The sequence below is a fragment of the Schistocerca americana genome, chromosome 8 (assembly GCF_021461395.2).
Source record: "Schistocerca americana isolate TAMUIC-IGC-003095 chromosome 8, iqSchAmer2.1, whole genome shotgun sequence".
Classification (NCBI taxonomy): Eukaryota; Metazoa; Arthropoda; class Insecta; order Orthoptera; family Acrididae; genus Schistocerca; species Schistocerca americana.
The window spans coordinates 435,497,693-435,520,915 of record NC_060126.1 but is presented as its reverse complement, the minus strand read 5'-3'; the positions used below and the strand labels follow the sequence as shown (position 1 = coordinate 435,520,915).

General features: G+C 44.2%; 1 protein-coding gene across 1 annotated transcript in view; it reads right to left on the bottom strand.

The window, feature by feature from the left end:
- LOC124545900 (pro-neuregulin-3, membrane-bound isoform-like) overlaps nucleotides 1–20,672 on the bottom strand; it is a 382,922-nt gene extending 362,250 nt beyond the window's left edge. Inside the window, exons 1-2 of the mRNA XM_047124860.1 lie at nucleotides 20,570–20,672; nucleotides 14,182–14,340 (exon numbers count right to left, since the gene is read on the bottom strand). Coding sequence (XP_046980816.1) covers nucleotides 14,182–14,340; nucleotides 20,570–20,672 — 262 coding nt within the window. The remainder of the gene's footprint in view (nucleotides 1–14,181; nucleotides 14,341–20,569) is intronic.
- Nucleotides 20,673–23,223: the final 2,551 nt, after the last annotated feature.

Sequence of the window (23,223 nt, the reverse complement as noted above, 5' to 3'; positions counted from 1 at the left end):
AACAAACAAAGATACAACCATTTTGTTTGCAGTGGCCGGCCGCTGTGACCGAGCGGTTCTAGGCGCTTCAGTCCGCAACGGCGCTGCTGCTACGGTCGCAGGTTCGAATCCTGCCTCGGGAATGGATGTGTGTGATGTCCTTACGTCAGTTAGGTTTAAGTACTTCTAAGGCTAGGGGAGTGATGACCTCAGATGTTAAGTCCCATAGTGCGTAGAGCCATCTGAACCATTTTTGTTTGCCGGCCGGGATGGCCGAGCGGTTCTCGTGTAAGTAGGCTGTTTAGGTTTTTATGTTGGTAACGTCACCTAGCGCTCTGTATGAAAATCACTGGCTGTGCTGTGTGTAGTCTGTGGTTGGTGGGCATTGTTGAAATAGTTACTATTGTAGTGTTGGGCAGTGGGCTGTTAACAGCGCGTAGCGTTGCGCAGTTGGAGGTGAGCCGCCAGCAGTGGTGGATGTGGGGAGAGAGATGGCGGAGTTTTGAGAGCGGATGATCTGGACGTGTGTCCATCAGAGACAGTAGATTTGTAAGTCTGGATGTCATGAACTGCTATATATATTACGACTTTTGAACACTATTAAGGTAAATACATTGTTTGTTCTCTATCAAAACTTTTCATTTGCTAACTATGCCTATCAGTAGTTAGTGCCTTCAGTAGTTTGAATCTTTTATTTATCTGGCAGTAGTTGCGTTCGCTGTATTGCAGTACTTCGAGTAACGAAGATCTTTTTGAGGTAAGTGATTCATGAAAGGTATAGGTTATTGTTAGTCAGGGCCATTCTTTTGTACGGATTTTTGAAAGTCAGATTGCGTTGCGCTAAAAATATTGTGTTAGTTTAGTGATGATCAGAATAAGTAAAGAGAGAAATGTCTGAGTACGTTCAGTTTTGGTCAACTGTTTCAAAATCAAATAACGTAAGGGGTTTACTAGCACAGTAATTCATTAATTTAAGGGGACGTTTCACTAGGCGCTACAGTCTGGAACGGCGCGACCGCTACGGTCGCAGGTTCGAATCCTGCCTCGGGCATGGATGTGTGTGATGTCCTTAGGTTAGTTAGGTTTAAGTAGTTCTAAGTTCTAGGAGACTGATGACCTCAGAAGCTAAGTCCCATAGTACTCAGAGCCATTTGAACCATTTGAACCAATTTTGTTTCCAATGGACGAAACTGCCATATTTTGCGTCTGAAACATGGACTGCAGCGTTTGTAATCGAACATGCAAATTGAGTGCTTTGCATTTATTAATTTTCGTCTTATACCCTCGACAGTCTCACAAACCACAGCATCGTTAAAAGGCCATCTGATCCCAACAGTGAGCCAGTTCGGCTTGTGAGTACTACGTAACAGCAGCAAGATCACGCACTCATCTTCCGGTCACGAGTATCCTCACATTGCTGAACTCTTCAGTAAGAGAAAACGACCACGGCGCCATAGTTCTCAGACACGTCATGCTCACGGAGCTACAGCGAGAACGAAGGAAGCTCCTTAGCACTGTTGTAGCACCGACGCGACGCTTTGATTTACGGAGTATGCAACAGGAACGTTAGACTCGACTTGCTCCGTTTCTGGTGTCTACGGTAGACGTGGCAGAGTGGACGCGAGGCGCGGCCCCGTTGGCGGGGAGGAGGCGCACCTGGAGCTGGCGCGGCTGCCAAGGGGGCCACCGGCTCTCTTCCCGCGCTGTATTTATAAACGGGCCGGCGCACGTGCTCACACCTGCTCCGCCCTTCCCGGCGACAGCGCACCTTACTCGCTCGTCTGCATCCACATCTGCATCCTGCAAACCTCTGCCAAGTGGCACCAGTCATTAGGGTTCCTTTCCCTTCCATTCAAGTGTAGATAAACGCCTGAGTACGCTCTGTAATTAGCCTAATCTTGTTTTCGAAGCCCCTGAGGTCGATACTTGGAGATGGTACACTGAATGGCATTATTTTTTAAGAAAACAGAGACACTGTTGCACGGGAATAATCACTGGCAATGATGGATGACACGGAACACAGTTGGAGTGCCTGTATATACCAAAAAATGGTACAGATTTCACCACACGGGGAAAGCAGGGTAACAGACATAAATAACGTTAGGTCAGACTCCCAACATGATGGTCGATATCGGACTCTCAGTAAGGAATTGCCGTCCTCTAGCACTAATGCACATTTTGCATCTGTTATTCTTGCTGACCACCTAACCCGCCAGATTAGCCGAGAGCGGTAACGCGCTTCTTCCTGGACTCGGGTAGGCGCGCCGGCCCCGGATCGAATCCGCCCGGTGGAATAACGATGAGGGCAGGTATGCCGGCCAGCCTGGATGTGGTTTTTAGGCGGTTTTCCACATCCCCCTAGATGAATACCGGGCTCGTCCCCACGTTCCGCCTCAGTTCCACGGCTCGCAGACATCTGAACACTTTCGCACTATTCCATGGATTGCACAGTTGGGGTACACTAATTCCTTCCCGGGGAGTACGGGGTGGCGGCAGGAAGTGTATCCAGCCACCCCTTAAACTAACATTGCCACATCCGATTAACTATGCCGACCCTGCGTCTCCGCGGGAAAAAAGGCACAAGCAAAAGAAAGACAGTAAGAAAGAATTCTTGCTGACCACCTAACTGCTGAGGAGTCTTTGAGAGATATTGCCCCACTCCTCTGCCAGGCCAATTTTCAGTTCCAACACAGTTTGAGGAGAGGGTGATCGTTGAGAAGAGCATCCCAAGCATGCCCTGTAGCACAGGTCTTCAAACTTTGTCCATCGTGCTCTCTTCTGAGACGTAAATTAGTTTGACCTCTCCCCTGTTCTACTTTCCTTCTTCAGCACTTCTCATACTTGGCACAAAACGGCCTACGATACATATTTACTTCTGTCTAATCATTTCAACTATCAGTTACAACGACAATAATAATAATAATAATAATAATCTAAAATAAACCACTAATAGGGCTAACCCCCCTTTTAGTGTGATTAGTTGGTTCAGGACAGAACTAATGAAGCATCGGACAAGCGCTGTCATGGTCAGGGACGACGCTTGAACCCTATGCCCGTCCACAATGGTAACGACACCGCAAGCCACACGGAAAATGATTTACATCCAAATAGAGGTGTTTTGCAGGATACGCTTCCTGCAACCACTCTAGAAGGAAAACAAAGACAGAGGATGAGATGGTCAGATGAAGTTAACAGACACCTCGTGTTCTGTTATTACCAAGCAACAAACTTAGGAACAAACACAATTGGATACAGATCCCAAGTATACACAACATTTATTACCAGATACGCAGAATTAAAATTTTTAACAGAACAACGACTAGCTGATCAGATTCGTGTAATAATCAAAAATAACAGGATACTCCTGTCAGAATTAGAAAACATCAAACAACAAGTACAACAAATACTAGAACAAAATAATGTCCAATCAGAAGAAGAAGAAGAAGAAAATACAGTAATGGACTCAAACATCCCAGAGCAAACAAACAAAGAACAACACGCATCAATTAAACAGCCAGAGGAAAACGAAATCTTAAGACAGCCACCAGAACTAGCACAAATAGAACACGAAGTGACGCACATGTTAGATATAGAAGAAAAATTTCAGCTGACATATATAGAATACAAAGACACAAATACAGACATTAGACCATTCTTGCATAGACCACCAAATAACCCACAAGTCGAAACAACAATAACAACTATCAACACAATCATACACAACAAAATAAATGAAAATACAACTATGGAAGAGTTACAACTCCTGATATATAGGAGCACTCACTACACTAAATATACACACTAGGCAGAGAGCAGAACCAACGAACACACAGAAGAAACCCACAAAACCAGCATGGCAACACAGGCTACAGATCAGAATAGAAAAACTGAGAAAAGACATCGGACAGCTAACACAATTTATAAGAAATGAAATATCAGACGAAAATCTTACAACAAGAAGCGATAGAGCAATTAGATGAAAAGAAGCAGAAATTACAAGCACTGGACAAACGACTTAGAAGATACAAAAAAACTGAAAATAGAAGGAAACAAAACCAAACATTCAGCACAAACCAAAAGAAATTTTACCAGACAATAGATAACACACACATTAAAATAGATAATCCACCAAACATAACAGACATGGAACACTTCTGGAGCAACATATGGTCAAACCCGGTACAACATAACAGGCATGCACGGTGGATTCAAGCAGAAACAGACACATACAAGATGATACCACAAATGCCTGAAGTGATAATTTTGCAACATGAAGTCACCCAAGCAATTAATTCTACTCACAATTGGAAAGCCCCTGGAAAAGATAAAATAGCAAATTTCTGGCTAAAGAAGTTCACCTCAACACATTCACATCTAACTAAATTATTTAACAGTTACATTGCAGACCCATACACATTCCCTGATACACTTACACATGGAACAACTTATCTGAAACCTAAAGATCAAGCAGACACTGCAAACCCAGCTAAATATCGCCCCATAACATGCCTACCAACAATATACAAAATATTAACTTCAGTCATTACACAGAAATTAATGACACATACAACACGGAACAAAATTATAAATGAAGAACAAAAAGGCTGTTGCAAAGGAGCGCGAGGATGTAAAGAGCAACTGATAATAGATGCAGAGGTGACATACCAAGATAAAACTAAACAAAGGTCGCTACACTACGCGTACATTGATTACCGAGAAGCTTTTGATAGTGTACCCCACTCATGGTTACTACAAATACTGGAAATATACAAAGTAGATTCTAAATTGGTACAGTTCTTAAACATAGTAATGAAAAATTGGAAAACCACACTTAACATCCAAACGATTTCAAATAATATCACATCACAGCCAATACAGATTAAGTGTGGAATATACCAAGGAGACTCATTAAGTCCTTTCTGGTTCTGCCTTGCTCTGAACCCACTATCCAACATGCTAAGTAATACAAATTATGGATTCAATATTACTGGAACATACCAACACAAAATCACACATTTGCTATACATGGGTGATCTAAAACTACTGGCAGCAACAAATCAACAACTCAGCCAATTACTAAAGATAACAGAAGTATTCAACAATGATATAAATATGGCTTTCGGAACAGACAAATGTAAGAAAAATAGCATAGTCAAGGGAAAACACACTAAACAAGAAGATTACTTATTGGATAACCACAGCGACTGAATAGAAGCAATGGAAAAAATAGGCGCCTATAAATATCTAGGATATAGACAAAAAATAGGAATAGATAATACAAATATTAAAGAAGAACTAAAAGAACAATATAGACAAGGACTAACAAAAATACTGAAAACAGAATTGACAGCAAGAAACAAGACAAAAGCTATAAATACTTATGCTATACCAATATTGACCTACTCATTTGGAGTAGTGAAATGGGGTAACACAGACCTAGAAGCACTCAATACACTTACACGATCACAATGCCACAAATATAGAATACATCACATACATTCAGCAACAGAAAGATTCACATTAAGCAGAAAGGATGGAGGAAGGGGATTTATCGACATAAAAAACCTACATTATGGACAGGTAGACAATTTAAGAAAATTCTTTATAGAACGAGCAGAAACTAGCAAAATACACAAAGCAATCACTCATATAAATACATCGGCTACACCACTACAATTTCATAACCACCTCTACAACCCTTTAGATCCCATAACATCAACAGATACGAAGAAAGTAAATTGGAAGGGGAAGGCACTACATGGCAAGCACCCGTATCATCTAACACAGCCACACATCGATCAAGACGCATCCAACACATGGCTAAGAAAAGGCAATATATACAGTGAGACGTAAGGATTCAAGATTGCAATACAGGATCAAACAATAAACACCAGATACTACACCAAGCATATTATTAAAGGTCCCAATACCACAACAGATAAATGCAGACTTTGCAAACAACAAATAGAAACAGTAGATCACATCACAAGCGGATGTACAATACTAGCAAATACAGAATACCCCAGAAGACATGACAATGTAGCAAAAATAATACATCAACAACTTGCCATACAACATAAACTAATAAAACAACACGTTCCCACATACAAGTATGCACCACAAAATGTACTGGAGAATGATGAATACAAATTATACTGGAACAGAACCATTATAACACATAAAACAACACCACATAACAAGCCTGACATCACACTCACCAATAAAAAGAAGAAATTAACACAACTAATCGAAATATCCATACCCAATACAACAAATATACAGAAGAAAACAGCAGAAAAAAATTGAAAAATACATCCAACTGGCTGAGGAAGTCAAGGACATGTGGCATCAGGATAAAGTTGACATTATACCGATTATACTATCAACTATAGGAGTCATACCACACAATATCCACCAGTACATCAACGCAGTACAGCTACATCCAAACTTATATATAGAACTACAGAAATCTGTAATTATTGATACTTGTTCAATTACCCGAAAGTTCCCAAATGCAGTGTTACATATACTGTACAGTTAAGAGGAAGTCATGCTTGATCAGGATCCGCGTCACTTCCCATTTTTAACCAGACATGACGTCTGAGAAAGAAAAGAAATAATAATAATCTGAGACAGGAAAGAATAATAATAATAATTGTATGCCATGATGTCCATATGGGTTTATAAATGTTAATCCACGTTTCAGATCTGATGATGGCACCTTCAGAGTACTGAAACCGGTCATCTAATAAACGACTGAAGCGATCGTGGCTTTTCAATTATTTTGAAAAAAGAGTGATCGCCCTACGACACACCATGTGTTCACTGCAATAATAATAATAATAATAATAATAATAATTAGAAAGTGACATTCGAGCAAATTACAGGTAAACTTTTTGTGCAAATTATCATTCACTTGTATTATTCAAAGACTGTTTGAAGCTGACAATTACAACTAGTTTATAAATAACTGTAGCTGCGAGTGCAGTTATTGATTTTGAGCAAATATGTGTAATGCACTAAATTTTTTTTCAAATTAGTTCAGAAATTCGTTAGTTGGTTAAAATTTAACTGTATTCATCTGTCATGGTTTTAATTCAATTAGAAAGTTTTAATATTTGAAAGGTCACGACGTACAAATGACGGCAAAACAATATTAAACATTTAAATGTCAATTTAAAAACTGTTATATTCAGACTATCATCCGTAAAGGAACTAAAAAACAGTAAAAATGCACGTGATTCAAAATTGGGAAATTTTTTGGCGCTTTTCACAAAGTTTACAACATTAAGTCGTTCAGCACTTTACTGACTTCAAGTTGTAGTGGTTTGGTAGCCAATGTCTCCCTGCGTAGCCGCGCGGGGTAGCCGCGCGGGGTAGCCGCGCCGTCTGAGGCCATGGTTCACGCGGCTCCCCCAGTCGGAGATTCGAATCCTCCCTCGGGCATGGGCGCTTGTGTTGTCCTTAGCGTAAGTTAGTTTAAGTAGTTTGTAAACCTAGGGGCCGATGACCTCAGCAGTTTGGTCCCATAGGAGATTACCACCACTACCACCTCCCTGTATGCAATGTCGCAAAGTGGGAATTTTGCAGGAGGAAAAACAGCACACGCTCTTGTCATGAAGCACTCTTTAGCTCCAGTAAATGCTGCCACCCCATCGGCACATAGAAAGCACAATTTGCCAATGACGTATTCTTATCAACAAAACAGAAATACACAGTAAAGAAAACAGCCTGTAGTCCTCCCTCTAGACATGTAAACTCCTCGTAATTTTCATTTTGATAACAGCATCGTACAAAAACAAAAAGCTGAGAAAGATTTCCGATATCGGTACTGTCATCAAACTTTAGAGAGAATTTTCCGCTACCATGAAGACGTGGTAGCAGCTGATTTTTCATGTCAGTGGCTCTTGCATCAATACGACGATCTCGATATCATCTGGTGGTGGTATCAACTTCAGACCCTCGGAAAACCTTTCTTCCTACACGATTTTGCACATTTTGGCGACTCTCACCAATAGTGTACGGTGATTTGAATTTTATAATGAAGAAGTAATTTGAATTTTGCAATGAAGTAGGTCACCCATAGGAGTGCTCTTAGCGCTATCATAGGAAAGGAATCTGACATTTCCTTTTAGTGGCTGCTCATGGTGCTTAAAAAATTCGACGGGTTTACCTACACGGTCTGGACGTTTTGTCTGTGGGTACCTCTTCGGTTTTGTAGGTTTCAAGCAATCGTCAGCTAAAATCTCCAAACAAAGAACACATTGTGGTTGTTCCTCATAATTCAAAAGAGTGCTGGTAAAACCTAATATCAGATAATCAACTTCATTTTTACGCACTTTGGCTTTTGCGTCTAGAAGTGACGTTGCTGACAGGAACAGAGGAGGATGCGAAAGAATAATGTAGTTTGATTAAATTCGAATCTTTATCGTTATTAGAACTACATACTTTCGAAGGAGAAGAGACACCCTGGTCAATCGCTTCCATGGGATCTCTGGTTATCGTTGCGAATCATCTGAGGCATAATTACTATATCGTGTCGTGTATGAACGTATTTTATTTACGAAAGACTCCGTGCGCGTCAGTGAGAGTACCCGGAAGCCGTCGCCACGATTTTAATTTGGGCGATTCGCCTTAATACGACCGAGAATATTCCCTGCCTCCCGAAAATTTTTTATTTACAGTTCTTAGTGAGACTTCCTCACTGATCTCATCACCAAAATCGCCGATGTACGCTTTACAAAAGTAATGTCATTTTATGAACTTTCGCAAAGTGTTGCGTTATTCCTGGTGGTGGTAGTGGTGGTGGTGGTGGTGGTGGTTAGTGTTTAACATCCCGTTGACAACGAGGTCATTAGAGACGGAGCGCAAGCTCGGGTTAGGGAAGGATTGGGAGGGAAATCGGCCGTGCCCTTTCAAAGGAACCATCTCGGCATTCGCCTTAAACGATTTGGGGAAATCACGGAAAACCTAAATCAGGATGGCCGGAGACGGGATTGAACCGTCGTCCTCCAGAATGCGAGTCCAGTGTGCTAACCACTGCGTTATTCCTGGGATATTCGCTGTTGGTCAGACCAGTAGAAAAACGTGTAGTACGTTCGATACGACACTTTTAGATTGTTTTTCTTGATGCAATAATTTACCAACAGCCGTATGTATTGCAGAAATTTATTTTATGAACTTTTTACGTCCTACCAGTTTCGGCATTACACTCATGCCATCTTCAGGCCCCTGTACAATGAGTAGAACAAATGTACTATTATAAAAAATATAGAATATACGTTAACAATTGACAGGTATCGTGTTAACTATGTAAGTAGCTCAAAAAGACATATTGTATATCATTAAAACTATATGTAACATTAGGGAAAATATGCTTCTGCCTATGTCATGCTGTTGTTAATAGTTTTCACTGTTTTACTCGAATATAGCACAATAGATGAACATATGTATACGCTATTATTCATAAATCCGTACCATACAGTTGTAATAGGCCATGCAACACAACAATCTGTACTGCTTACAATCATATGTCCATTGGAAGAATTTTTTAAATAATTAACTAATATAAATAAATAATAAAATAAATTAAAATACAAGAAAATGTGCCATAACCATGTCAGAATATATAAGTTACATATGCGCAGCCTAGGTCATATTATGTGTGGTATGACAAATGGCTGCCGCAATATTAACGATAAAAAGCATAAAAGAGTTTGTCTTAAAACCCAATTGCATTCACGAATTAAACCAAAGCAATCGTACTATAAAAATCATCAAACACCTGGTCCCGTAGGCACTTCATTAGAACCCCTATGTAAAACCACCCCGCACTGTGCTCAGTGGAATAATGCAACGACAGTAGCTGTCTCATATAGTCATAGTTACAAAGAAGTTTCTCGATCTCTGTATATCAAAAATGTCTGTCTCTCTACATGTAAGTCCTATACAATTATGTAGGATTATACCAACTGGAATCGAACGAATAAAAAGGAAAAACGAAAAAGAAAAATATAGGAGGCCGCCTATAAGTCCGAACATAAACCTCAAAATGAAAGGTTCAAACATGGCTCTGAGCACTATGGGACTTAACATCTGAGGTCATCAGTCCCCTAGAACTTAGAACTACTTAAACCTAACTAACCTAAGGACAGCACACACATCCATGCCCTAGGCAGGAGTCGAACCCGCGACAGTAGACGTCGCGTGGTTCCAGACTGTAGCGCCTAGAACCGCTCGGCCACTCCGGCCGGCAAGATGAAAGGTATATCATCCCTAAGACTAAAGGGTACCACATATAACCTTGTCAAATCGTTCTCAAGGTTGCATAAAGGCCGGGTGTAGTAAGCTTTAAGATGACTATCAGGATCTTAAGTACATCATCCAGTGTCATCATATTCTGTCTAATGACCTTAATGAGTCGGGAACTGTCTGTATGGGTCAAAACGTTAGATTGTTATCGAATGTCTTTTCACCCTTCATGCACACCGACTGAAGTAGCGTTACACGTAGGCCCTTACTGCTGTATTTCGTTTTCTATCAAACACACGCCAATGCACCGTTTCGCGGCAGACTGAAACCACACGTGAACCTCGCTATCGCGCGGGAATACATGAACAATGAGGGCGCTGAAGAACCACTGTGTTAAACGCGTACACTCGGCAACAATGCTGAGAGGCGGGCGAATCACAGCTGGCGTGCTGCGGGTAGTAGCTACAGGCTGACAATTATTGAACTATATGAAATAAAATTGTCATAACTTCTGAGCGGTTTGCGTTTGCGCGTTCAAACTGCACTGTTGGCCTCGGAGCATGCTGGGAATTAGTAAGCGCATGTATGGTTTAGTTTAGCGACGGAGCCCACATCGACAACTCTCTTCACCCTGAAGGGGTGACTGCGTGGTGTGCAATGTCCAGTCACAGAATAATCGGTGCGATATCCCTTGATGACACGGTGACTACCGAACGGTACGTGAAGGTTTTGGAAGATGATTTTATCCCCATTATCCAGAGTGACCATGATTTCGACTAGATACAGTTCATTCAGGGGGGAGCTCGACACCATCGAAGCAGGAGGGTGTTTGTTATCCTGGGGGAGCACTCTGGGGACCGCATTCTGGTTCTGGGATACCCAGAGACTACTGGTATGGTCCTCGATTGGTCGCCATATTCTCCAGAACTGAACATATGCAACTCCTTTTTGTGGGGCTATAGCAATGACACGGTGTGCAGCGATAACCCCCAAAACCACTGCTGAGCTGAAGACAGCCATTCAGGAGATCATCGACAGCATTGACGTTCGGACACTTCAGCGGGTCATGCAGAATTTCGCTATTCGTCTGCGCCACACGATCGCCAATAATGGTAGGCATATCGAACATGTCATAATCTAAACCCGAATGTCTGTAGTAACGTTTACATGTTGAATAAAGTGTGTGCACGCCGTAGTTCGTAAATAATTTGCGTTTTTTTCACACAGTTCAATAATTGTCACTCTGTGTGACCCTGAAGCGTCTAATTTCGTGACAGGCCGTCTAGGGGTCGTCGCATGTTTGGTAAGTAAGTTACTCCTGCGACGCCGGCCGCTGTGACCGAGCGGTTCTAGGCGCTTCAGTCCGGAACCGCGCGGCTGCTACGGTCGCAGGTTGAAATCCTGCCTCGGGCATGGATGTGTGTGGTGTCGTTAGGTTAGTTAGGATTAAATAGTTCTAAGTCTAGGGGACTGATGACCTCAGATGTTAAGTCCCATAGTGCTTAGAGCCATTTGAACTGCTGGGACTTATAGGTGACAGGGGTTGTGTGATGTAATACGACTCGTGACTCAACACCATTCCTGCTGACACGATTTACTGGTCAAATACGACAGCAAATTAACGATGGGCCGGCTTCCTAAGTAATTTCGTGGAACTGAGAATCTGATGCTAGCATCATTTTTTTCGCGGAAGTCTTTTACTTACATAATATGACATATAAATATTTCAGTGAAAGCCGGCGACCCCGTCTATTTCTGCGCCGCCCTCAGTGGAAGGGGCAGAGGGAGGAGTCACTTTGAAGATGGATGCTCTATAGGTTTAGGTCCAGAGAGAACGCAGGCCATTCCATACTTTCAATATCTTTACTTTCCAACACCTCAGCCGTCCTGTGTGGGGCGGCACTATCATTCGTTCACAGAATGTCCGGCCTCATGCCGCCCCTAAACAGACAACACGTCCGCAGTAATCTCCTTGCAACACCGGTGTGCTGTAACGGCACCTCGCACATAGATATGCAGCTGTGTTCGGCTACTGTGCATAATGTATCCCCACTAACACCTACACCATCACGATGACGTTCGGAACATTCTGTTGTGTGTAACGTGTTCCCCTCTCTCTCCACACCAACTGGTGGGCAGAATCACTAGCCACAGTGAAGCGGGATTCATCAAAGAACATCACTCTGGACCACTGTTGCTGACCTCTACCAGTATGCCCCTTACACCAACGAACTCTTTTTCTAGCATAGTGTGGTTGAAGTAGGATGTATTTAACAGGCTTCCGAGCATACAAACCTGCCTGGTTTAACGTGAAATGGTTCTGTCGGAGACACGTGTACCGATACTGGCTGCAAGACCTGTAGCGATCTGCATAGGAGTGAGATGTCTGTTACTTTTCATCACTACGGCGACGTATCGGTCCTCTTGCGTTGTGGCCGTCCATCCACGACCACCGACGTGCTTTCACACAGCATTACCACCTCCGGAGGCCCTTTTTAATTGCTGATGACACTTTTCGACACACCCATTACTGTGGTCACAGTAGTGTCACATAACCGGCTTTGATTCGTCCAACTGCTCGTCCACGATCGTATACACTCAGATGATGTCTTGCAGACACGTTGCCGTACCACACCCAAATAGCGCATTAATTGGTTCCACATCAATCTTACTGCATGAACTACCGAATGCGTGAACAGGCATCGCCGCAGTTAACACGTCCCGCCCCTTACATTATCTTTTGCTGCTACTGGTCAGGTGTTTTGTAGCAGTTGTCGGTTGTTCCGTGGCAATTGACAGTTGTTCCTCAGCTAGGGTCAGCTCTTCCTTAGCAAAGATCAAGCAGTGTACTTGGAACTTTCTAAGTAGCCTTTCATAGGAACAGAATATTGAGCGCCAAGTCGAAGATCATTGCCAAAGAAATGTGATGACTGTTTCATGAAATTTCTTTGCCAGTAGTTTAATATCGGCCTCAAGTGTAAATGCAGCGCCCAGCCAGCGGGTCGCAGTGGATTATGTTCAGAAAGCACCCAAGAATTGAGAGCCGATGACCTCTTGGAGGCACCCAGTAACTGGTAGGTGTTGGTCTGGTGCAAGTCCAAGCTGGAAGGAGCCAGTTCAGGTCCCCGGCATCATCGAGACTAGACGCGGCCCATAGACCAGCGTGAAGTGGAGGCCGCGGCTAGTTGTAGACGAGACTTGGTGAGCCACACTGGGGCGACGCCCGCTGTGGAGACATTGCCGGTGTAAGGCAGCAGTCGACGACAGCTGCTGTTAGACCTGAGGGCCTAGCAGTTATACTTGCATGCCTTGTGGTTTTATGAAAAGAGACCACGTACTGGGCCCAGGAAGCAAACGTTAGAGCCCGACGTGTGGTAACCACGCTCGCCACAGTGTCGGAGCACAGGCTTTCACCGTGGCGGTTCAGCAGCTTTCCGGCTCTGGCAGCGGAATTTGGAAGTCAGCCTGCCGCCTTGCTTGAGTGCATGATGCGAAGGTAGTCACAAAGCAGGTCAAACATTGCGCTCAGATTGCAAGGGAAATTTGTGAACTAAGAAAAATCTCCAAAGAAAAGAATGGAGGCGTTTGAAATGTGGTGTTATGGAGGTGTACAGAAAGTTATTGTGGAAAGATAAGACGTGAAATGTAGAGGTTGTTCACGGAATCAGCGAAATGGAATGAGTGGGTAGCACTATGTTCAAGGGGCAGGATAATCGGACGTCGGTTAAGACGTCAGGTAGTGGGTTTCAAGGTGTTACAGCGTCCATACTCCGCAGAGGGCAAACGTTGTTGTCGAAGACAGAGACTGGAATAGACACAAAAAATAATGAGCACGATTTGTGTAAGTATTAGTCTGAGATGGAGGGATTATCAGCAGTGAGGAAATGTTGGCGTACCGCGAGAAAGTAGACAGAAGCGTGCCGCTTTGGAATTGCGTGCGACGTGCAGCACTGCGAGCCTGCAGCGTGTGCTCGTTAGACGCCACCTGTGGGAAGCCACGTGGCCGCGCACGTGCTTCCAGCCTCCGCGCCGTGGGCGGTCTGCCGGTCTCTGGGGCGCCGCTGATTAACACGGGCCTGCGCGACCGCCGACCGCTGCTTTCATATCCACCTGCCAGCCAATTACGCGGCCTAACCGCCCGACGCCCTATTCTCAGCCTCACAGCGGTCTCACCAACAGGCTCGCACGCAACGAACATTTATTTTGATATGACTTCATAGTTTAACGCAGCAGCGTCTAAGTATAAAGTTTCGGTCTTGAAACCGTGTCGTGTTTGACTTAAAACTCGATCTCTACAAAGCATTTCCTAGTCGTTCAATCCAAGTAATTACACACTAAAATAAGCTCTCAGGACAAAATATTAGTCACCCCCCACCTCTAAAAGACCGCACTAGTCGCTCCGTTCCACTGTAGCGCATTGGGCGCTCCGTAACGCTGAAGTTGGTAAAAAAATGGTATCAGGCTGTCATTTGACGCTTCATTAGTGACACAAGTTCTCTGTCCCAGTCGGTTGTATGGAATCGGCGCAGTAAGATGGATGGAAGTAGAGACGTGACGCCGGCCGTTGTGGTCGAGCGGTTCTAGGCGCTTCAGTCCGGAACCGCGCGACCGCTACGGTCGCAGGTTCAAATCCTGCCTCGGGCATGGATGTGTGTGACGTCCTTAGGTTAGTTAGGTTTAAGTAGGTCTAAGTTCTAGGGGACTGATGACCTGAGATGATAAGTCCCATAGTGCTCAGAGGCATTTGATTTGGAGACGTGACAGAATTGCAGAAGAGCCGGCCGGAGTGGCCGTGCGGTTCTAGGCGCTACAGTCTGGAACCGCGCTGCTGCTACGGTCGCAGGTTCGAATCCTACCTCGCGCATGGATGTGTGTGATGTCCTTAGGTTAGTTACGTTTAAGTATTTTCAAGTTCAAGGGGACTGATGACCTCAGCTGCTAAGTCCCATAGTGATCAGAGCCATTTGAACCATTTTCCCGGCTGGGTCGGGGGTTTTCTCCACTCATGGGCTGGCTGTTGTGTTGTCTTCATCATCATTTTATCCCCATCCGGCGCGCAGGTCGCCCAATGTGGCGTCGAATGTAATAAGACCTGCAACAAGGCGGCTGGACCTGCCCCGTAAGGGGCCTCCCAGCCAATGACGCCAAACGCGTAGTTCCAGACTGAAGAACTCCTCGGCCCCCAGCCGGGAATCGAGCCCGGGCCCCTTAGGACGGCAGTCCATCACGCTGCCCATTCAGCTATCGGGGCGGACCCCAGGAGTGCTGTATCACAGCGGAAGAGCAGTGCTCGTAGAAAGGTCCTAATTGAGTTATATAAGACGGGAGTCACTACTTGTCAATAGCAATCCGTTTCAAACCCGACAGAAATTTGTAGTGATTCCCTACCCAAACATAGGCATATTTTACTCGCACAGGTCGATGATTGGCCAGTAACCATTATCAAGCGCCGAGTGCACCAGCGAGTATCATCGTTCTCAGATTAATTGTTGCAGATGCAGTGTCGACCTCGGTCGTAAACAGAAATGCACGACAATGGTAGTGAATGTCTCCAAATGTGTTTAAATTGGGCATACATATTTGTGCAAACTTTTTGCGATCTTGATTGATGCAAAACCTTCTATTCCTCGAATGCAGCATTACTGAGCAGCCGGAATACGACTGAAACAACTCCTGTGGCCGTCATACCGGTCAGAACTCATCAATTAGGTCACGGTTGTTTGAAATAAAGGTTAGCTTGCTACCTTATTCAACCGCTAAAAATAACATAAATGTCATGGGGGCCTTCAACGAATGTACTCGTAGATCGCCAGCCTTTGTGGCCGAGCGGTGCTAGGTGCTTCAGGCCGGAACCGCGCTGCTGCTACGATCGCAGGTTCGAATCCTGCCTCGGGCATGGATGTGTGTGATGTCCTTAGGTTAGTTAGGTTTAAGTAGTTCAAAGTCTAGGGGACTTTAGACTTCAGACCTTCAAATATGTGTGAAATTTTATGGGACTTAACTGCTAAGGTCATCAGGCCCTAAGCTTACACACTACTTAACCTAAATTATCCTAAGGACAAACACACACACCCATGCCCGAGGGAGGACTCGAACCTCCGCCGGGACCAGCTGCACAGTCCATGTCTGCAGCGCCTTAGACCGCTCTGCTCATCCCGCGCGGCGCCCTCAGATGTTAAGTCACATAGTGCTCAGAGCCATTTGAACCATTTAAATGTAGATCTGTCTCAACCACTTTCCAAGCAGCGAACATAGCGGAGGGACCTGCATGCATTGGAGATTTGCAGTCGGGTACTTTGCAAACTGTCATATCTTCAGTGGGCCAGACAACAGACAAACTGGACAGTAGTTTGCTGGAGGCTTGCGTGGTGATATGGCGAGCCGTTATTTAGATGCTCTGCAAATGATGGAAGGGAAGAATGCACCAGTGGCCAAATGAGTGGTTTAATCAGCAGGGTGGAGTTCACACTGGATGTTGTTCTGTGATGTTTTGGGGGCAGGTTTCGTAAAATGTCTTGGGTCCACTCACTTAGGTTACAGTGGACATCATACAGTATTAATTCAACATTCTCGGTGACGAGAGCGCTGCTGTGGACACACCCGTCTTGGAAGGTACCAACAGCCACGTTCACAAGAGTTCACGCCTAAGTTTACAGTTTTGTCGAACACTCAGTGACCCTATCGCATCTCGACTGGCCCACTAAGTCACTCGTTCTACTTGGAGCAATGGGTAAAACGTAGTAATCAAGATACCCGCAATTGGTAGCTTTACTCGGTCAATAAGTGGCTTCAGCTGGATATAGCGCACCTGAGTTGAGGCCGTTATCAAGACTAGAGGCAGTGTTACCTATTGACCATACAAAATAGACTAAATTTACTGAAACGGCTAAAACACTGATCAAGGATGGCCGAGCGGTTCTAGGCGCTTCAGTCAGGAACCGCAAGACTGCTACGGTCGTAGTTTCGAATCCTGCCTCGGGCATGGATATGTGTGATGTCCTTAGGATAGTTAGGTTTAAGCAGCTCTAAGTCTAGGGGACTGATGACTACAGATGTTAAATCCCATAGTGCTCAGAGCCATTTGAACCATTTTTGAACTGATCATGGTGATTGCAAACCTCCACCATACTCCACAACTATAAAGCTTTAAATCAATCTATGGATTTTCGCTGGATCAAAATTTTCCTGCTTCTTTGAAATCCTCGAATGCCGTGCAGTTCGCCGCGCCATCCGTATCCACCTGTCTTTCCCAACTTTCTCCTCTCCCATAGTGAACATCTTTGGACTTCCTACAGTTACGGCAATCGTCACCATAAGCAGTCTGTCGCAAACCTCGCATTCTGCCACACTTGCACCAGTGTATGCCACCAACTTTATACTATCGCAACGAGAGCTTAATTAAAAAATCCGCTCAGAGATCTCTCCATTTTTCGCCTGTGACACTGCAATTGTCTTCCACACAGTGCCAGGACTTGTCTTCTCCCTGCTGTCTCCCTAACTTTCAAAACACTTGGTTGGAGGTCTTTCTCCTCATTCCATATCCTTTCCAGAATTACATTCCACAACAGATCACCTCGCTACTGCTCAATTCCATCAATTTAGAGCAGTGAGGCGAAGAGTTGCTCTGTTTTTTTTCTTTTTCTCGTATCTTACGTTAAATCAGTAAGTGGCTCGAAACAGCATATCCAGACACTACGGGATGATGATGGCATTGAAACAGAGGATGACACGCGTAAAGCTGAAATACTAAACACCTTTTTCCAAAGCTGTTTCACAGAGGAAGACCGCACTGCAGTTCCTTCTCTAAATCCTCGCACAAACGAAAAAATGGCTGACATCGAAATAAGTGTCCAAGGAATAGAAAAGCAACTGGAATCACTCAATAGAGGAAAGTCCACTGGACCTGACGGGATACCAATTCGATTCTACACAGAGTACGCGAAAGAACTTGCCCCCCTTCTAACAGCCGTGTACCGCAAGTCTCTAGAGGAACGGAGAGTTCCAAATGATTGGAAAAGAGCACAGATAGTCCCAGTCTTCAAGAAGGGTCGTCGAGCAGATGCGCAAAACTATAGACCTATATCTCTTACGTCGATCTCTTGTAGAATTTTAGAACATGTTTTTTGCTCGCGTATCATGTCATTTCTGGAAACCAAGAATCTACTATGTAGGAATCAACATGGATTCCGGAAACAGCGATCGTGTGAGACCCAACTCGCTTTATTTGTTCATGAGACCCAGAAAATATTAGATACAGGCTCCCAGGTAGATGCTATTTTTCTTGACTTCCGGAAGGCGTTCGATACAGTTCCGCACTGTCGCCTGATAAACAAAGTAAGAGCCTACGGAATATCAGACCAGCTGTGTGGCTGGATTGAAGAGTTTTTAGCAAACAGAACACAGCATGTTGTTATCAATGGAGAGACGTCTACAGACGTTAAAGTAACCTCTGGCGTGCCACAGGGGAGTGTTATGGGACCATTGCTTTTCACAATATATATAAATGACTTAGTATATAGTGTCGGAAGTTCCATGCGGCTTTTCGCGGATGATGCTGTAGTATACAGAGAAGTTGCAGCATTAGAAAATTGTAGCGAAATGCAGGAAGATCTGCAGCGGATAGGCACTTGGTGCAGGGAGTGGCAACTGACCCTTAACATAGACAAATGTAATGTATTGCGAATACATAGAAAGAAGGATCCTTTATTGTATGATTATATGATAGCGGAACAAACACTGGTAGCAGTTACTTCTGTAAAATATCTGGGAGTATGCGTGCGGAACGATTTGAAGTGGAATGATCATATAAAATTATTTGTTGGTAAGGCGGGTACCAGGTTGAGATTCATTGGGAGAGTCCTTAGAAAATGTAGTCCATCAACAAAGGAGGTGGCTTACAAAACACTCGTTCGACCTATACTTGAGTATTGCTCATCAGTGTGGGATCCGTACCAGATCGGTCTGACAGAGGAGATAGAGAAGATCCAAAGAAGAGCGGCGCGTTTCGCACAGGGTTATTTGGTAACCGTGAAAGCGTTACGGAGATGTTTAATAAACTCAAGTGGCAGACTCTGCAAGAGAGGCGCTCTGCATCGCGGTGTAGATTGCTCGCCAGGTTTCGAGAGGGTGCGTTTCTGGATGAGGTATCGAATATATTGCTTCCCCCTACTTATACCTCCCGAGGAGATCACGAATGTAAAATTAGAGAGATTAGAGCGCGCACGGAGGCTTTCAGACAGTCGTTCTTCCCGCGAACCATGCGCGACTGGAACAGGAAAGGGAGGTAATGACAGTGGCACGTAAAGTGCCCTCCGCCACACACCGTTGGGTGGCTTGCGGAGTATCAATGTAGATGTAGATGTAGATCAAATGAGGGGTGCTGGACAATTGCTCTCATTGGCCTTCAGATGCTCAATTGCGAGCTGCACCTCACGGATAACAAAAGGATTGCGAAAATGCCCTTGTACGTTGCGATAACGATGACAAATCCATGTCTAGGCGTGTTCACGAATGCGTGATATATTTGAGATACATTTAAAATGGTTCTAATGGCTCTGAGCACTATGGGAATTAACTTCTAAGGTCATCAGTCCCCTAGAACTTAGAACTACTTAAACCTAAGTAACACACATCCATGCCCGAGGCAGGATTCGAACCTGCGACCGTAACGGTAGCGTGGTTCCAGACTGTAGCGCCTAGAACCGCTCGGCCACTCCGGCTGGCTACATTTAAAAGCGAAGTCTCAATTCGAAACGGAACACAAGTCAAGTTCCAAGGCACAATTTTTCATCCATGTAATGAAAAAAAACTCTAATCTGACAGTGCGTATATTAAAAGGTTTGAGAATAATATCGATACAAAATTGTATCTGTACAGTCATCTAGCACGAAGTGTACACGAATTCTTTCCCTCCGTTAGAAAAAGCTATAAAATCGTTAAAGTCACAGACAACTCTTTATCTTTCCGTAATAGACTAGACTTGAGATCATGTCAAATTTATTGAACCGAAACAACAAACCAGATTGTTTTCACGGAGAAGAAATTGTTATATGAATCTACATAGCAGCAAAAGCAACAACTTGGCATCCAACTATGAACCCAAAGACATACGACTCAATGCAGCTCATGGGGGCGTCACAAAACACAGAATTCTTATAGTCACAAACCATGGGCGATGCCGTATTCGTGGCAGTTTTTGATATGGCATGTGCCTAATCTATCGTGTAAGTTTCAATTCAGTTACACATTTGGTGAGCGCTGCAGGCTCGTAATATTCCAGAAATTCCGCCGCGTCGTCGCGGACGAGAGGAAGTGAGTTTGGGAAGTCTACGTCTCTCACAACGCACGGCGGACTCCACAGAAGGCGTCTTTGCTGACTCATGCTCCGCCACGGGATTTAATTCCGGGCCCAGACGCTGTTTGCGCCGCCAAAACGACGGCATTATCCGGTATTTACCGGCCGTCGGCTTGTCTTGGAACTTGCTCAACGCAAATACGTATTTTATTGCGGCCAGAAAATTTTCCGAGAGGCCGCTACTCATTTAGCAGCGAACGGCAGTCGGAGTCAAAGACCTGATTGCTTGTGGTGCGGGCGGTCGGGTAAGCGACTGACTGTGGGAGCAATTGTGAGAAGCGGCCGGAGGGAACGACCACTCCCTCACAGTGAGACAGTGAGACCATGTTTACAAAAGTCTCAACACTCAAGCAGCCTAGATTGCTGTTGTTCTGGTCTTTAGTCTTACGACTGGTTTGATGCAGCTCTTTATGCTCGTCTATCTTGTGGAAGCCTCTTCATCTCTGCATTCTACATCCATTTGAACCTGCTTACTGTAGTCAAGCTTTTGTCTCCTTCTACGATGTTTGCTTCCCCGCGTTCCGAAAGTTTCTTTCATCACGAAATAAACGATACATTAATACCCCAAGACGTCTCCTATTAACTGAGTTCTTCTTTTAATCTAATTGTGCTACAGATTTCTTTTCTTCTCAGTTCGATTTAGTACACCTAAGCTTCAACGTTCTTCTGTAGCACCATATCCCAAAAGCTTTTACTGTCTTATTGTCTGGGTCGTTAACGTCCATGTTTCACATCTATATAAGGCTTCGCTCCAGGCCAGAAAAGACTTACATTACAATTTATATACGATGATACAGAAACCTTTTCCTTGCTGTTGGGAATCTGTATTTCATATTCATCCAATCCCAGCCACCATCAGATATTTTGCTGACCAAATATCAAAACTCATCTACTATTTCTTTAATTTAATTCTCTCAGCATGGCCTGATTTAATTCGACGACGTTCCATTACCTTTATTACACTTTTGTTGAGATTTGTGCTGTCAGCTATTTAAAGGTATTGTCCATCATGCGTAGAAAAAATATAGGGGAGGGAAAGGATCCAACTCCATTCCGTTCAACTGCTCTTTGGCGTCCTTTGCCATCTCTGACAGAATTACAGTGTCATCGTCAAACCTCAAAGTATTGATGTATTCTCCATAAACTTCAATTCTCTTTCAAAATTTCCACTTAGTTTCCTTTACTGTTTCCTCAGTGTAGAGATTGAATAGCATCGGGAGGAGGCTACAAGCATTTCTAACTCCCTTTTCAACTGCCCCTTCCCTTTCGTAGCCTTCAACTTTTATAACTGCAGTATGGTTTCTGTACGAGTTTAAATGACATTTCGTTCCCTGTATTTTATCCTGCGGCCTTCAGAATTTCGAACAGTGTGTTCCAGACAATATGTCAAAAAAGCTTTCTCTATATCTACAGTTAATGTTAACATAGATTTGCCTTTCTTTAACGTATCTTCTAAGATAAAACGTAGAATCACTGTTCCCTCACGTGCTCTTTCTTCGGAACCCAACCTGACCTTCTCAGAGGTCTTCTCTAAGTAATCCGCGTAAATATTTTCGAACCATGCCTTATGAAACACATGGTTCAGTAATATTGACGCTTGTCAGGAGCCGTTCTCTTTGGAACTATTACGTTCTCCTTGATGTCTGTGGGTATTTCTCATTTATCTTACACTCTGGGTGGAATAGGAGTGCAGCCGTTCTCTGCGAATTTCATAGCTGAAATCTTATCGGGTTATCAGTCGAGTCGTGGTCTCGGAACAATCGACTTCAGGCGAAGTGTTGGGTTCGAGTTCATTCGTTCCTCCATAGCCGCTGAATCGTGATCTCCTCTGCAGACAGCCCAACGGGTGGCCACATCTCGCACCGCGGAAGCGGCAGTTGCTATGGCAGGGGGGTGGGGGGAGAGGGATCTGATCGTCGAAACCTGATGCTGCCTGTCTATTTCGTCCGCCGCCTCCACCGCCCGTTTCCACAACAGAGCGCTTCCAACGTATTTCTGCAAAAGCCACATCCAATGCGGAGCTCATCTGGGAACCGCTGTCCCAGATGACAAGATCGGAATGTACTCGAATTTCCACTGCTTCCTTGATGACTGAAACCCATTACCCGATTTGTCCGTTCAAAAACAAACATGTTTCCTTCGTTGATGGCGTCGTCCGCCACTGCACACTTGTCGTTTTGGGCGGGGCGAATACCCCTGCATGCTCTGAACGGCGCTGCAAGATGGATCGCTGCATCTGGTCGATATACCGCGAGCCACGCTCGCAACAGGCGCTGTAGACGCCAGATGCTAGAAGCCCTAGTTGCTCTTTAACTGACCTAAGCTTATTCGTTATTTTAAACATTCAGCGGAAAATGACTCAGTGTTGTATTTCTCCGTTATCCTTGGAATACTGGTCATGGGCAACCCTGCGTAAGGAACGAACCCCATTGCCTTTGTTTTTTCTTCTGCGTGAAAACTTTCGAAAGGAGGGCTACTCGGAGACACAAATAAGAAATGCAGTCCATCTGAGCAAGAACAGAAAAGAAAACAATCGAGAAAGAAATGTTCTAAATAACTTCAACTTGATTATAAACACACATGCAATCTTACAATACTCTTAGTCGGTTTTAGGATACAGTTAACGAAAGGCACCAGCT